At 39.1% G+C, this 17,398-nt stretch overlaps 1 protein-coding gene and 1 pseudogene across 2 annotated transcripts; both read right to left on the bottom strand.

The window, feature by feature from the left end:
• Positions 1-1,406: 1,406 nt before the first annotated feature.
• On the bottom strand, positions 1,407-5,283 carry LOC133673956 (uncharacterized). Of its 2 annotated transcripts, none has more exons than XM_062094903.1 (6): positions 4,922-5,283; positions 4,406-4,565; positions 3,559-3,913; positions 2,769-2,796; positions 2,477-2,636; positions 1,407-1,742 (listed from the first exon to the last, which is right to left on the bottom strand). In XM_062094903.1, exons 1-6 carry the CDS (start codon positions 4,971-4,973, stop codon positions 1,631-1,633), a joined length of 867 nt encoding a protein of 288 aa, XP_061950887.1. In that variant the 5' UTR covers positions 4,974-5,283; the 3' UTR covers positions 1,407-1,630. The 2 variants fall into 2 exon arrangements, with proteins under 2 accessions (XP_061950887.1, XP_061950886.1); XM_062094902.1 differs by having other exon boundaries at positions 2,477-2,639; positions 4,922-5,282.
• A 6,561-nt stretch (positions 5,284-11,844) lies between these two features.
• LOC133673648 (organic cation/carnitine transporter 7-like) lies at positions 11,845-14,927 on the bottom strand (annotated as a pseudogene).
• Between the last annotated feature and the right edge of the window lie 2,471 nt (positions 14,928-17,398).

Here is a 17,398-nt window from a genome sequence, read left to right as displayed (position 1 = left end):
GACATGATCCCTATGCATCTGCTAGTCATGCCATGTGGTGTACAAGATGGACTAACAACACGGCTCTCTGATTAATTGACAGAGATAATCGCAAGCAGCATTGAACTTGCATATAGCGTCCTGGAGGCAGTCTAAGCTAACGCAACCCCCTGACATAGTACCCAATCCTAATTAGCTCAACTGTTTCAAAGTGGAACCCCCTAAATTTGGTTTCTCAGAAAAAGCCAAGATTTTGAATTAACCGATAGTGCACCCCCTTGTCCCGACACATTCCAAGCAAATGTGGCTGCCATGCTAAGGAAAAAAAAAACGTTAGGTGCTCACAAACTGATTGAACAGTGTATGGAAAGTATGAAAGTGTATGAAAAGTATGAAAGTGTATGAAAAGTATGTAAAAATCCCGAAAGATGACTGCTACCTAACCCGATCAAGGAAAAAAAACCAAACCATCACAACCTCTCACTATGAGCCCATACTTCCAGCCAGAACAAAACGCAAAGCCCAACCAAAGAAAAAGGATGACAACCCTTCCCTTCACAAAGGACAACACCAGAAGCATGCAGACCTTAACGTGCATTAAATGGACGTCAACTCAGAGTCCAAAACCGTATGAATTTCCACCTTTCCTGGGCGCAGTGAAGCGCCTCCTAGAATGAGTAGCAGCCTAAAGAAAAGAAAAGCTTCCAGGATATGAGACAGCAGCCATCAAACACACGCGTGCCATGATTTAAGGAAAAAACTGATGGGCACCATGGAGTTGAGCTGCCAAATGCACGGCAGCTCCTCAAATTCAGGGGAAAAAAACATGCCAGCCGAAAGAAAAGGCTGCAGGCGAAGCACAAAGGGTGAAGGAAAAAAAAAACACTCTTCTAAGACCAACCAAACACATGAGAAGCCCAGCTGAGCAATGTCCCCTAGCCCCAATCCTAAAAGACCAAGCCCAAAACAAATGATCCAACAACCCAAAGAAAGAGAAATTAAAATTTTTAAAAAACAAAACGACCCCACAACCCAGCAAAAGAGAATAGGGAATTGTCTCTAGTGATTCTCTCCAAGGCCTTTGTAGTTTTTTTTTTTTTTAATTATAATTATTTAATTTCCCGTAAAATTAACAAAGGACATAGAAGGATGCAATAGAAAAAAAGGACAAAAAAGGAAAGTGCTACAATAAACGTCGTTAGCCTCGTTACGCAACGAGTGAACGATCTTGCCCCTGTATTTAAGTATGTTATTCTTTGTTTGCGTTGGCCATTGCCTGTACTTTTTTAATTTTTCTACACCATGAGTATGCAACTTGATCCAACTTTTATGCTATGTCATGTCATGCTTTAGGGTAATTGTTGTTAATACTGGTATTATGTGGTAGACGATTGGAATTCACTACTTGTTCTCTGCAGAGTGTAAGCTGAAGATCAAAACCAGTATATATTCAATACAAAAAGGAATTGATTTCTTCGCACGATTTTCAAAGCCCTGGCCTAGGGCCGACTCCGAGCTCAGTAAATTGAAAACAACTAGCAACGGCCACCAGCTTACGAGACAAGACATTTCAACCTTAAATACTCTCCATCTACCACATCATTAAAAATCTCCCGAGCACCGACTTCCAACAACTACCTACCAAATGAATTTACATTTTTCTCCACATGCTGACAAGGCCATCTGCAAATGACTTCAAGCTTCCCCACACAGTTAAATTCTTCGGAAGTTCCGCACCATCGGCGTGGGTACTAGAGATGTCTCTGGACAATGGAAGCATGGCGTTAATTGTCACTCTTAAGCAGTAAGGGGCAAGGAAAATCACACCATACGTGAGAATGTGAACTGATGATACTTTACAGGGGGCATTCAGGGACAGAATGCACATGCTGAGGACAGAAGTCTCCAAGAGGCTTATATTTAATAAAGCACGTTCTATTCTATAATGAACATCTAAAGAAACAGGAATTCGTATACTTCATTATATAATTATAGGAGTTACGGAATGCATGAACAAGTAACAAATTCAAGTTTCAACTGGACAATAAATATTCTATCAAGAAAACTCTGAGAGGACTACCCTAAACAATTCTCGAGCAAATTCTTGGCGAAAGAAACAGAAAAGGCAAGTGCACAAGAAAGATTGGGAGGAAAAAGGTCTGAGAAAAAATAATAAAATAAACAGAGAATGGGCGAAAAATTATCCAAACCAGAGGAAAGAGGATTAGAATATTATGGAGCGGGTTTTTTTTTTTTTTTTTTTTTGGGGGGGGGGGGGGGGGGGCGCTTAATTCTACGCTTCTTAGAGGACGTAAGCTAGTGTTGTAACTGATTAATTTTCTTGCTGAGGTGAGGTAATGAAAACATGTCCCTTGGTCATGAAGGCACTGGCTAGGCAAATGGAACTGGTAAAATGATAAGGACATCAGCAACAGAAACAACAATCACTACTTTAATAGCCCTGATAATAGTACTATATTGTAAGTGGAAAACTTACTTTTCATGTTTGTCCAGATAAGGAGACCCCTCATTGTGTTTTGAATGATCAGCATCCATCACTCTTTTGAATGCAGAAAGCTTCTCTTGATCATTTTCTGCTTCTACAAGGCCAGGATGAGAGACATTCTTGGTTTCATGTTTTCTTATATGACTTGCAGCTGCTACAAAATGACAATTACCATTAGTTATAACAAAATCAGAATGGTCATTTTGAGTTTCCATCACTTCATGTTCCACTGATTTTTCAGGGCAATGAGATGCTTCCTTATCAATTCTTTCCAGAAGCTTACCTTGAGTTCCAACTGTATCAGAATGCTCCTGAAAGTGCCATAGAGAGAAGGTAATGAGAAGGGTATAACACATGCTCCACTCTCACTTAATAGCACGAATTTGGTAATATAGCCTTTCTTTTAAAATAGATGGATGAAGCCATAAAAACACAAAGAAGTCAACAATTCTTTTTATAGCAACCAGTGAAAGGGTTCATATAGGTTGGGGAACACCAGTTACAAAAATTTATAGAAATTGTGTTGATTTATAGCCAACTCCAACTGTCATCCCTTTGGAGATTCTTGAAAACAAAGCTATTATTTACTGCATTACCCAGAGCGTGCATATGAGACCTCGTTTAATAGAAGCAGTAGGGCTCAACAGGAAATGCCTTTGTGTTTCTCACAACCTAGACTGCCTATGAGAATAAAAATAAAAGGTCCCCAGATGAAAAGGGAGGGCCACTTTAGGAACCAAAACTTCTTCAAAAACTAAATGCCGGATAGCATATTTCTATTAAGTAAACAAATTGAAATGAACAAAGTATGCCAAAATAAACTAGAAACCAGCTATATAATACCAAAAATATGCATTGTGCCATGTAACATAAAGCATTTTTAAATGGCTCATTAAACTTCTGACTTAGCAGACAAACAAACAATTATCATCCAAATATCAAACTCTGAAAATCGTTAGACTAGAGCAACAGCCAAAAATTTCATTGTAAGATCTTTGAGTCTAGTATGTTCCCACTTAAATTATGTCTCCTACATGAAAATTAAGACAGTGCAATAAACATCAAACACTTACAGGAGAAATGGGGTTTCCAAACTCTTGAGAGACCACCTTCTCACAAGTTTGCAGCCCTGCCTCCACTTCTAGATATCTGTAACTTGTGTCACCTACATCATTTAGAGGAACTGCACGTGGGTCACATTGAGTTCTCATATCTGACATTGCACCTCCAGTTGACATGTTTTTAACTTTAACCAAGGGCTCACTCACGATAGGTAGCTCCTTTTTCTTGTTTCCACTGTTTGAGGATGAAATCTTAGATTTGTATTCTAGTTCTTGAACAATTTTCCTAATAAAATAGTAATTGCCACCAACTTGTTTTCGAGCATCAGAAATGGATGGAAATTTTCCAGCATGTGTTTCCCTATACCTGTAAAAGGTAATGGCAATATAATAATTCGGTCCCACAATAACTTTCTTATTAACACAACATAGAACTCATTACTACCAATGATGACAATGTCTGAAAGTAGGTATAATCTTAAAAGTGGGCACTTCATGCAAGAACAATCTCCAATTTCCTCATCAACTTCGACTAACTTTCTAGGCGTCCAAATTGAATACAGGAAAATGTATCTACACTTCAACTTTGCACAGCATCCCAAAATTTTTACTGAAAAACAATATCAGTGATGAACCTTGAAGTCGCATCAAAGTAATCAATTTTCATGATAAGTTGACAAGTCAAAGTAATCACTAGCCCCTTTTATTTTATTTCGTTGTCTTAAACTAACAATTTTTTCCCTCAACTATAAAAATCCAAATTTAGCAACTTTGCCGATGGAATAAAAAGTTAGCAGCTGCTATATGATATAATTAATCAAGCTGGTTAGAGAAAAAAAGAAAGGGGGGGGGTGATTACTTGTTTACATAAGATTCCACCATAGCTCGCCGGTCATCTTTCGAAACTCTCTTCTGAGATTTGTAACTTTGTGGCATGTGAGAAGGAACCGACGCGGCATATGACCTTGCACGCCACTGCATATTCGCCCCATGTATGGCATTGGCCACCTCATCAAACACTGTCAAGAAGCGATATGCAGGTTTAGTAGCATGTCTGTTTGATGCAACAGCAGTGAAGAGAGACTCACTTTACAAAGACTCCTATTGCTAGATACTGTACATAAACTTCCAAGCGAAATATGAGAAGGAAAAAACAAATTATTGGTTCAGAACAGCAGCAAAGATTTCCACGATATTTTTTAGTTTTTGCAAAACTTTCAATTTATTTTCTCCATCAAGTTAGCTATCCAATTTACATCCAAAAAGGGGCGGCATCATCATCATCAACAACTCTCTTTGGACTGTAGGATAGAACCAACAATAATATCCAGATTGAATTAGAAGAAGAAGAAGATCAAATAAAGAAAAAACGTACCCGTAGAAATGGTGGATCGAGCGGATCCTCGTCTGATTATGTGGATCATCATTTATTTGTTTTCTTTTATTTACCCATCCACTGCTATGTACTGCTGCTAATTATTATTATTATTGAAAAACAGAAAGCGAAGCACAGAATTTGCAGTTACAGCTAGAGAGGGAGAGCTTGAGAGAGGAAGGAGGGTTTAGACCTGACTTTGAGAAGGGACGGAGGGAGGGTTTAGACCTTTAGGGTTTTAAATTTTCATTTCATTTTCATTTTATGGGCTGTTCTGGTTCCGAGTCTGCCCTTTTCTCCGCTAGGGAATTGTTTTTCTTTTGTTTTCATTTACTGTACTTTCTTCTTATAGATTTGTGACGAGTCCAGGACTATCACTCTTGTTCGTAGTTGCAATTCCACCAAACTTTTTAGTCTTAAATTAATTCTTGTAATGCTTTTAATTTTAATATTAAAAATAATTTTTTAAAAATAAACAAAATATTATTTTAATATATATAAAAAAAACAATTTAAAAGCCAGATGGACTAACTAGGCTCATAATTGGGCCCAGGAACTGCCTCTTTCTTCATCATGCCCTTGCACGTCATGCGCCCATTGAGGTCACAAGCCCAAGACTTGGCAGACTAGGCCCATTAAGGCCACCAGCTCAAACCTAATCGCCATAAAATTTAGAAAATAAGAGGGAGCTTGATTTGGTTGAGGAGGTGGGAAAAACTAAGAGAATTGTTGTTTAACAGAAATAAACCTGAAACAAGAGATAGCAGAGAGCTTTGCAAAGTCTGATAGCACGAAAGCTAAGAGAATTGTTATTTAACAGAAATAAACCTAAAACAAGAGACTCTGACACTTACGGCTAGGAAGCTCCAATAGTTTCGTCATTTCTGAATGGAATCTTTAGTAGTTTTTCCAGTAGATCCTCCATCCTCTCAATGAAGTGTAAGTCTAGGTGTGCACACATGTACAAGATAGATCAAGAAAGCATCCAGCATCTTCTTTCTCGATGAATTTTAATTATTCCATCCTTTTCTTTTCTTTTTTCTATTTCAATATGAACTTGGATTTAAAATGGTTAGATCTCTTTTCCATTATCATAGGATTTGTAATCTCGGATTGTATGGATAAGAAATTGGGAGCTGGAATGTAGGAATTATTTGACCATGTACTTGTGTGTACAATCTTCCTCTCCCTGTATCTACTTAAATGCATGGAAGCTTTATGAAAGTGAAGTTTGTTTCCGCTATTCTTGTCATTGCTAGAAATTGTCTTGAAAAATATATTTGTTCTCTTTAATGTTCATAAAACTCTAATAAATTTTGCACATCATTTTTTTCCAAACTTATTTTTAAATCTATCAATTAAATATTGCATGGCGAAGTAAAATGGTTTTTGTACATGAAACTGACAGACTTCATGAAGGATGTTTACAGTTGATGCTGATTCTAAATTTGCTTTCTGTATTCTCTCATCAATGATTACTTGTCTGTCTATTATCAGGTGAGGGACGAGATTGAACATCTATTAGATGACAATGAAGACATGGCAGATTTATATTCGACAAGGAAATGGATTCAGAATCAGCAATCTGATTCCTTGGTCGGAGCTGCGGCTTCAGGTAGCATAACCCCTGCTACACCACGTCTCCCTCGAGTTGGCTCTAACCGGAGTGCAATCATGGTGACTGGCGGCGTTTTGGATGATGATGGTGTAGAGGATTTGGAGATGTTGCTTGAGGCTTATTTTATGCAGCTAGATGGAACACGTAATAAAATGTTGTCTGTGAGTATTGCTGCCTTGACTTCAAAATGACAACAAGTTAAGTGTTGGGAATTCCGACCGGTGATGTACTGATATTTGCTCAAAGGAGGGTAAGGCACACTGACACAATATTTTACGTGGTTCGGCAAAACCGCCTACATCCACGGGAGAGGTTCATTTTATTAGAGATAGAGAAAGGATACAATAAATACATGTAGAGGAGGAGGATTACATCCACTCTACTCAACTCATCAACTCTCTTGCTGCATTTGCAGCTGCTGCAATGGCAGCAAGGTTGCTGCCATTGCAGCCCCTCACTTTCTCTCTTCTTCTCTACATTTCTTACAACTCTCACCATTTTGCTCTCTAAAATCATGCCTCTTTTATAGGCATTTCATGACAACCTTCTTGCTTTGTTGTCAACATTGATGGCTGCCAACTCCTACTCTTCTTCAACAAAGGTGGCTGCCAACTCCTCTTCTTCTTCAACAAAGGTGGCTGCCAATAGTCAATGGTTGTTGCACATTAATGGCAACCAACCTAACAATCACCCCCTTTGCCATTCATGTGGGGCAACTGTCCTCTTGCTTCTTCAGCACAGGCTTGCATCTTGCAGCACTTCCAAGCTTACCATTCTGAGAGCGTCTGTGGCCGAGTTTACAAGTACTCGCCAAACCTTTCAATCATCAGAGTTACCAAAGCACACCTTTTCTCACACAAAAGGATCACTACAACCAGATAGTCTGCCACTTCACATCTGAAGAGTGTTAACGCTTGTCTCTGGAACACAACATTCCCCTTCGAGCGTATCAACCATGCTCGGTCCGGAATGATTCATCAAGCCTTACACCAAGGCTTACAACACCCCCTCAAACGAAAATTTCTTTTTCCAAGTGCGACAGTCATTATCTGAGTATCTCAATATGATCACGAGCTCACCACTCTTCCAAGAGTCTACTCATTCAGGAGTTGCGCCTGCCCTCTGTTCCACCCTAGGAACCACGCCTTACTTCTCCGTGAGTCTCTCGCTCTTAGTCGTAAGAGTCTAGGTAGCTCTCCACCTTCACCTATGGGGACAACCCATTAAAGGTTGATCCATATATGTCTTTATACTCTGAGTATTACAATGCCATTACCGAGCTCACCACCTTGACAAGAGTCAACTCGTTCTCGGAACCTGCGCATGCCCTTCTGCTTCTTCATAGCAGCCGCGTCTTAATGCTCCACAAGTCACACACTTATTGTCCAAGGCAAATGTCTTCTAGCTCATTGATCTTTAGCATGGGGGCAATATCCATGAAAGTTAATCCTGCATTTGTCTCCATACTCATCATAGCCACTTCATTGGCTATACACCTGTCCACTCATATCTAGCCATCACATTGGCTCTGGGGTTGTTTTGAACTGGGCCTACATCGTGGCCCACACACCTTCTCCTTAGGTGTCTCCGCTCGTCGTCATGCGGCGGTCTAAACTGGGGCTTCTATCACGGCCCTCACACACCTTCCATCTAAGGTGTCTTCACCTTTCATAGGTGGTTGCATCCTCCTTCAGCTGAGATGCTTCAAAGTGGCTCCAGAATTCTCTACCACCATGTGCACTATGGGAGAGATAGCTGCCACTAATCACATAGAAAGAGAAACTTGCGGTATACTCCTCGCAATCCTCCACCTCGATTTCTATGTTTGGAGCTTCTATGCCTTTCTGCTTGACAGCTCCACCTACACCAACTCTCTTTGGTGTCTTCGCCTTTCGTCATAGGCGGTCGCCTTTTATCACAGGCGTTTGCACCCCCTCAATTAGGTGCCTCTACAACAGCTCTCTTTCCATCCTTGCATGCATTGGAAATGTCTTCGCTTGTTGTCTTCATCAAGAGCATAAAAGACTTCCTGTTGTACAAACTTTAACAGTCTCTGCTCTGAGCTTCATCTGGGAACACTTCTTCTCCTTGCACCTGTTGTCTCAAAAATAGTACCTCGTTGGATCCTACGGGTACTCGTGCACAATCTCTGCGTGCCCTCGTGCAATTTCTGTTCTCCAGATTTCTCCCTATTCCTTGCTTATGTTTGACAGCAGCTCATCCTATCACAACACCTGTCCAAGTCAAAATAGGGTGCCAATCTTTATCCCCTTGTTGTATTTCTCTTCCATTATTAGGGTCTTCATCAATTCTCCCCTCGAGAAATCACAGTCACCGAATCTAACTTCATTGGAGAAATCACCACTTCATCAGATCCTTGAACCTTCGGAACCCAATTGTTCCCTTGTGCCGTCATCTTGCTAGTCTTCAATCGTTTCATTACAAACTGCTATATATACGAAAATAGTACCGTATGGATAATCCTTCCACTAAGCAAGTTCCCAGGAAAGATTGGAGGGGTCACACTGGTCCCGCTTAAAACCCAATCTCCTAGACAGAACTTCTCAGGCCATATCTATCCATCGTACTGTCTTTCCGTATATACAACCATTTGCTAGCTTTGTTGCGGCTTTCCTTTACAAGTGATCTGGAATATACTGGTTTAATACATGATTTCTCAACATCTGGCGAGACTACCAGTTCTTAGATTCGTCAAGATTGGTCTTCGTCAATTTTCACTCTTCACCTCAAATTGTCCACATAACCGGGTGTCCAGAGTGTCCCAATTTTGCCTTCCCTCAAGGCAGTTAAAATTCTCCCCACTTAGCAGTTTAGCACATGTAATTGGGTAAACATGTGCACCTTCTTCTTCTTCTCTTCAACGACCACCATGATGACCTTCAGATGCCTTCTGATCGGGCAATCTCTCTTTAATAATTCACCACCACCACTTTCGGTCTCAAATCTCAACGATCGGACCGTACCATTGCATCCGGAACGATCAAATTAGCTGGAAACAAGTCTGAAATCGTCCAAATCGCACTTCAGACGGCTAAGATTTGATCAAAACAATTCTGGCCTGATCAACGGCTCAGATTCAATCTCAGATCCGGTTGCACATAGGATCAGCTATACTGGATCCTGTCCCTCGGCTCGCGGCTCGGCTCGGCTCACTCGGCTCGGCTCGGCTCGGCTCGGGACTGATGATGTGGCAGGTGGGTCCCACTTTGCTGACGTGTCTGCTGACTGGTCGATGATGTGTCTGTTGACCGTCGCTGAAGTGTCTGCTGACTGGCGCTGACGTGTCTGTTGACTGGCGCTGACGTGACACGATGACTGGGCAGTCTCTTCACCGGCCCGTGCGGTCGTTTTCCGACCTCCGATTTTGACGCCGTTTTCACCAGTGGCTTCGTCTCGGCCTCCTCTACACAGTGGTATGGTCAAAACATAATTTTGACAACTTTCATTTTTGAGCAAAAATCAAACACCACTTTAAACCATGTGCTCTGATACTAATTGTTGGGAATTCCGACATCAGTGATGTACTGATATTTGCTCAAAGGAGGGTAAGGCACACTGACACAATATTTTACGTGGTTCGGCAAAACCGCCTACATCCACGGGAGAGGTTCATTTTATTAGAGATAGAGAAAGGATACAATAAATACATGTAGAGGAGGAGGATTACATCCACTCTACTCAACTCATCAACTCTCTTGCTGCATTTGCAGCTGCTGCAATGGCAGCAAGGTTGCTGCTATTGCAGCCCCTCACTTTCTCTCTTCTTCTCTACATTTCTTACAACTCTCACCATTTTGCTCTCTAAAATCATGCCTCTTTTATAGGCATTTCATGACAACCTTCTTGCTTTGTTGTCAACATTGATAGCTGCCAACTCCTACTCTTCTTCAACAAAGGTGGCTGCCAACTCCTCTTCTTCTTCAACAAAGGTGGCTGCCAATAGTCAATGGTTGTTGCACATTAATGGCAACCAACCTAACATTAAGCAAAGAATTGTCTTGATAAATTTGAAAAATTTTGCGCGGGTCATTCACCAAGGATGCTCTTGGTCCAAAAGCTCGAATGCTGGTCAATTTTTATAGTATTAGAAGAATTCTATTATAATTTTCATATTGCTTTTCTTTTTTTCCATACCAAAGTGTGTTACATTTTTGTTTCTTCACTCTCACTCTCTCTCTTCTTTTTTTTCCTGGGACTTGAAAAATATGAACCTTACATTCATGTAATACTGAATTTTTTTTCCTTTTCATGGCAGCTAAACAGAGGGCTGTAAATGTTGTGTGTTCTGTTGCCATCTTTTTTTGTTTTTGTTTTCCTGGAGTGTATTATATCGTCAGCTTAAGTCTCAAGTTGTGAGAGAGGATGCAAGGATAAGTTGTTTAAGTTTTCTCTAATTGCTGACTGGTTTATGATCCCCTGCTTGGCACCGAAGGATTTATTTAGCTGCTTCCAGCTAGTTTGGGGTTAAGGCCTTTTTGTTGATTCGTCTTAAGAGGAGAGAACATGGTATAAATTCTTTCAATCTTATTATTTTTTCTCACCTGCAGGAGTTCTGAATTTGATTTTATTACAATCGGGTGTACAATTGTATATCTTAACAAACAGCAAGACCATAAGTTTATAGCGGGGTGCATCCTTTTTTGGCTGTGATTAGTTATTTTATCGTTGACTGTATCGATTTAGCTTGTCTAAGTTTTTATAAGCAGTCCTGCCTCCACAAGAGAAGAAAATAGTACACAGTATTACTTGGTCTCTGGCATTGGTTGTGTTTAGCTTTGTACTACTTGTTTACAGGTTTACATCATTTTGTATTTTTGGTAGATAAGAAATTTTGGAGCACAGTTTCGTGATGTGTAAAAAGTTTGAGCAGTGCATTGTTAATGTTTATTTTCCCTTTTCTGCGTCCACGAAGATGAAACTAATAAAGTGAGGAGGTGACGGCATGAGTTTCAATGGCGAAGGTTTTGGCAATTTTGTCTTTTAATTATTTTTTGGTAATTATTTTAATGTGCAATCAAACATGAGAAAATGGAAGGTTAGAAAACATCGCCGAACAAGTCAAAGATCTTTAGACGACTGCTTTTGCAATATTTAAGAAACTCGGAAGAGCAGGATCGCAAGTCCTTGGAGACTTGTCATGACAGTTTTTGCTGCTTTAGCTCAAAAGGAATTCAACGGCAGAAGAGATGAACATTTTCAACTCCTGAGACTTGAACTTCGGAAAAGAAAATTATGTCAATCAGCGTTCTGCTATGGTCAGAATCAACCTAGGGCATGCAATGAGTTGGCAGATATTTATCTAATGTAAGGAATCAAAATACATTTCTTTTCTACAATGGTTGAAGGGGTAGAATTACTGCCCAACGACAACCTGTTTTGAATCAGATACATCTATGCTGTCGCACAATTTCTGTCACTTGGTATCAACTGGGATGAACATGACACAGACTGCTGAAATAGGCATCAGGACCTCAAACAGGATGATGGCTTCTGTAATCTGGCAGCTAGTCACCAGGCCAACTGCCACTAGAGGACATATCATGCCACCAACCTTCCCCGCAGCATTTGCAGCTCCAGCACCAGTTGCCCTGACGGATGTCGGATATAACTAGATGGAAACGATACCAGTATAAATCAATTATTCAGAACCAATTCTCCCTGCCCCTCAGATGTGTGTGCAGAGGTTTCTAACAAATGCATTTTGGAGTCAAAGTCAAAAGAAAAATGATCACGGAAGTTAAGAGTGAGATGATGTGAACATTTTACCCAGTCAACATCTTGCTACGGATAAAATGCCCTGAACAAAGTATTATAGGGCTTACCTCCTGACCATATATTGTAGCAACTGAGTAGACTGCTTTGGTACTCATTCGAGCTCCAAACAAGAATGACATCGTTAATGTTGCAGACTGATGGTAAACCAGAGGTAAAAGGAAGATACCAGCCAAGACAAACGTAAAAGCTACCGTAAGCTTGAGGCCAATTCTATCTACAATAGTTGCTGACAAAAGAATCCCAGGAAGCTCTACAATAGTATAGATTTATAAGAAAACATGTTTTTATGCATTGCTTAATTTGGTAACTGTACAAGAAAGTTAGAGACAAGAGATATATAGTATATATCACATTGCAGACCAATTCTCAAAATGTCAAACATTAATTGCATAGAGATGAAGAGAGTAGGCATGCAATACCTGCCAAATTAGAAATAAATACATTTATGTAGAGGCTGTCAGGATTTTCTGATTTCAAGAGATTTGAGCCACATCTGCTTTGCCCACTACTTAGCTCTGAAGTCAGCAATATGATACCATAATATGAGAATACATTTCCAAAGAGTAACTCCCAGAGAAGAAGTGTTGTTCGGATTAGTTTTGATGAGAAAAGCATAAGAAATGATTGGAATCCTGATCTAAAATCCAAATCCATTTTTTCAGTGGTGGAGAGGAGAGGGGTATATTCTGATGTTGCAGATTCTTCATCCAGTCCAATTGTACTATCAGGAACAAGCTCTCCGGGAGGGAGTTTTGATTGGTTGAGCAGAGCTATTTTCTCCAGAATATTATATGCATCATTTATTCTGCCTTTCATGCATAGATACCTTGGAGATTCTGGTACATGAGAATAAAAGAGAAGCAGGGCAAATGCTGGTAAACAGGATACTGCGAGTAGCCATCTCCAACTCAACCTTGGCATTACCATCTGCAAGAATTACAGAAATACAATTAATTATGAAGAAAAGAATTCCCCGGGTGATAAGAATGTGAAGCATAAATGACTTTAATATCTGAACTTGTCCTCTCTTATGAGTTTTGTGCAATTTTAGCATGCCCCATGCTGCCCAGCTTGTGCAGACACTGTAATGTAATATTAGCCGAGCAATGTACCAAAATATCAGATAATGATGAGGAAAATTGGCCTTTAACACTTGCTACCATGAGCGTTTATGATAAAATCAAGTTTTTTTCAGCTACTTTTTTTGTTCAGAATTCAGGAAATGGTACACACCCATGCAAATAAAGCCTCAAAAATTGTCCCAAATGCCCAGAACCATGAGAGTAGAAGCATCCTTTTTCCTCTATGTGAAGCAGGAACAAACTCTAGAAACCAGGAGCTGAATACACTTCCACCACCCAGCCCGGAGCCAACCAAACAACGAAGAATCACCAGAGATGCATAATTTGGGGAGAAAGCACTCAGCAATCCAGCTCCACAAGTCAGAAGAGTTGCTCCTAGGAAACCCTTCCTGGAAAGACCATATGGAACTAAAACAACTTGTAAGATGAGGTAAAATATTTAACCATGGGTTTGTAAGAGTCTAGTGCAAAGATTCAAATTCAAACGGATGGTTTCAAAGAAAAACATCGTATTTGTACAGTAACATCTTTAGCAGAATGGATCAACACTTGATGGAAACTTGATCTTTAGCTTTGATGATGTAATGAGAAGGGTATTTACAGAATACTTGCCAGTTTGCCTATTTGGAAATCATTTGCACTTCATAAACTTTAAATTGGAAGCGAACAAGACAGCCAAAAATAATAGGAAAACCACCAAAATATTGCAAAACTGTGTAATTGGAACTTTGAAAGAGCAGATTTTGTCAACCTAAAACCTTAAATAGAGAAAGATCTACCATAGAAGCATCAGAAGTTTGTGCAAGTTTTTTCCAAATTCCTGAAGCTATACAATATACACAAATATATCCATACAGACATTATGAAGGATTCTTAACTTTACACGTCAAGGAAACAGTGAAGATTATTGACAAGGCACAGCATATAATTAATGCAAGGAATAAGGGGGGAAATGATGGCTTGCCTCCTTCCATGATGATCTGAAACGAGTCCCAAAAAAAAATGATCCAATAAGCATGCCACCAAAAACAGCAGTTGATAGCAGACTCTCTTGGCTTGATGAGAGATCCCACTGGGACTTGACCGCCGGTCCCACAAAAGAGAGAATCATAACTTCCATTGCGTCTGCAAACCAAGCAAGTCCAGCTTAAACAAGCACGAGACCTTGGAATTTCCCAAATCCCACAGAAGCAAGAGCCTCATCCACAGTGTATACAAGGTTTTCCCCGTCCATCTATGTGGTGGCCGGTCAACAACATACCAAAGAAATCAAAAAATTGTCACGGCCACAGGGTAACAAACAAACGAAAAATTATCATGTTTTATACATTTTCAATTTCAAGATTGATTGTATGATCATCAAGAAATCTCAGCGCTTACCCTGACGGAGGTCTCAGCTGGCTCATTCATGGGCGTAGCAGTCAGAGATCGATGCTATATATCACAGCTTTTACGTCAAAAACCAAATTACTTGTAGTTTCAACTCAAGAAAGAAGATCAATAGTGAAGTATCAATCATTGAAAAAAACAAAAGACTGAATACCTTACAGAAGCGGCCAACTGGATATAAGTTTATGTAGGTTTTTTTTTTTTTAGTTTAACGTGGGTGTTCGGGTTAGGTTATGCATACCTCGATTAATTCTATAAGTTCTGAAATTAATGATCATGTAAGCCTCTAGTAGCCATCATATGAGTAACCATCAGACTCAAACCTAAAATCATAGAAGAAATAAATCTTTTGATCTCAAGTTTTATCACCATACCACCACCTAGATAATTAAATTTACAAAGCATTACTTGTTAATAATAATTGCCTGGGTACTCATGGACACGAATCAAACAACACGAAACACTAATACTGCTGTGATACTTTCTTGGAAGATGCATAAATGGAGCTGAGCTGCGCATGAGAACATATAATCAAGAGAATATGAACTAACCTGGAACTAGGAAATGATAGTCTTCTTTGCGCTAACATATATACGGTTGTTACCATTAGAATTGTCCAGTACCTGGACAGGACAGGATGACTCTTTCAGTTGAAAAGAAGAGGATATAAGAACACATACATATATATATATATATGGACAGGACAGGATGACTCTTTCGGCTGAAAAAAAGGGAAAAATCGATAATTTGTGTGGAGTGGACTGCGGCATATGTAGCTGGACAGGACAGGATGACTCTTTCAGTTGAAAAAAAGAGGATTTAAGAACATATATATATATATATATATATATATATATATATATATATATATATATATATAGTACGAGTTTGGTAATATAGAAGTAATCGAAATACGTAGTTAAACATGGAAAATGAGAAAGCGCAGGCATGGTTGGTGTGGCCAAAGTAAGAGTATAGGCAAGAGCAGACAAGTGGATCTCATCATCAGCTAGTTGCTCCACGTACCCATAAACAGATCAGTAACAGTTCATTGATCCCACGTCGAGAGTGTTTGGTGGTATGATTGGAGTTATTTTTTAAAATGTTTTTTATTTAATAAAATATTCAAACTATATTTTTTAAAAAAATATTTTTAAAATATAAAAACAAATAGTTTTTTTATATATATAAATATACAAGAAAAACCCGTTTCGCCCCTCTCAAATTCTCTGTATAAAAATGCGAAAGCTTCGGTGTCGAGTGATTGATTTTGTCGGATGGAGGAAATTGAGTATTTGAGAAGAAGTAGAACTAGAAGATGAGTAACAACGTACAGTTTCTATAATTTCTTGGTTTAGAAAAGTTTTTGAGGAAGACGAAAAGAGTATAGAATTCACGAAAATGGTAAAAAACAAGAACCCTACCCGTACTTCATATCTCATCTGAATTAAGAGAAAAGATCACGGTAGCTTAAATAGATCTGCAACGGACCAAATCAAAATGGAAGAGGAACCTTAATAGGAAATTAAATAAGAACATGATAAGACTGACAAAAAAAGCATATATATTCTGAGCTTAATTTAAAAGCTTTCCATACCACGAACTAGTCACAATGAGCTAATCCATCATTGAACTTGTAGAATTTCCTGAATGATCTAATCAAAAGTTACGTCCAGTTTTTTCATATATATTATTTGAAACAGCCAGGCCTCTTCTTCTTGAGCTTTGACCTGTACATTTGATTCAAAAATGTATATGATAAGCTTTGTACGTAATCCAAATCAGCATATCCATATCCGACTATTCAATCCTTCTGCAATAACTACAGTACCACACAACCAGGGTGTAAATCGATAAGAGAAGAATAGAATTTGCTGGAATGAGAATTATTATTGATTGCATCGCATATTTATACAAGAGTATATACAGTTATTCTCATCTACTAGGAATCCAACACTTCCTCGGAATTCATTGTCCTATTACAGTAGGGAACTCATGTATAAGTTATTCATTCCTAATATATCTCTAACAGGATTCTTAACACAGTGCCGATCTCGATAATCGAAAAAAAGAACATGAAAAGGGAAGAAAAACAACTGTGAACAAGGTATGTTTAGAGCATATGATACATATATATGTTATGAACATTTTGCAAATATAACTATGAACAATTACCTTTTTTAAGCCTGCAGATAAACCACTTTTGCCAGGAAAGAACGTTAAGCCTGCACTGAAGCAATTTCGGTTGGGATAACCCGAAAAGATAAGAGAAAGTAGAATTTCTCTTTTGAAAAACATATATAAAAATGACCAGACACTGAAAATGCATGGTTCATGGTGTTTTTGCAGGCTGTTAACCAATTGTTTTTGCTCTCTTTACTGCATCCTCTCTTCTATTAGTGTGACTATTCTGAATTTCTGACACTCTCCCAATGGTTAATTCCACGACTGGTCTATTCGGCATTAAATTTAACACACTTCATATGATGCCCACGTAGGCAGCAAGCATATCAAAATTTAGACCTGCAAATTAATTAAGAGCATCGATCGGCCAGACTCCTTGATCTCTGGGAAATCACATAAAAGTAACTC

The sequence above is a fragment of the Populus nigra genome, chromosome 15 (assembly GCF_951802175.1).
Source record: "Populus nigra chromosome 15, ddPopNigr1.1, whole genome shotgun sequence".
NCBI lineage: Eukaryota > Viridiplantae > Streptophyta > Magnoliopsida > Malpighiales > Salicaceae > Populus > Populus nigra.
This window is presented reverse-complemented; position numbering and strand designations above follow the sequence as displayed.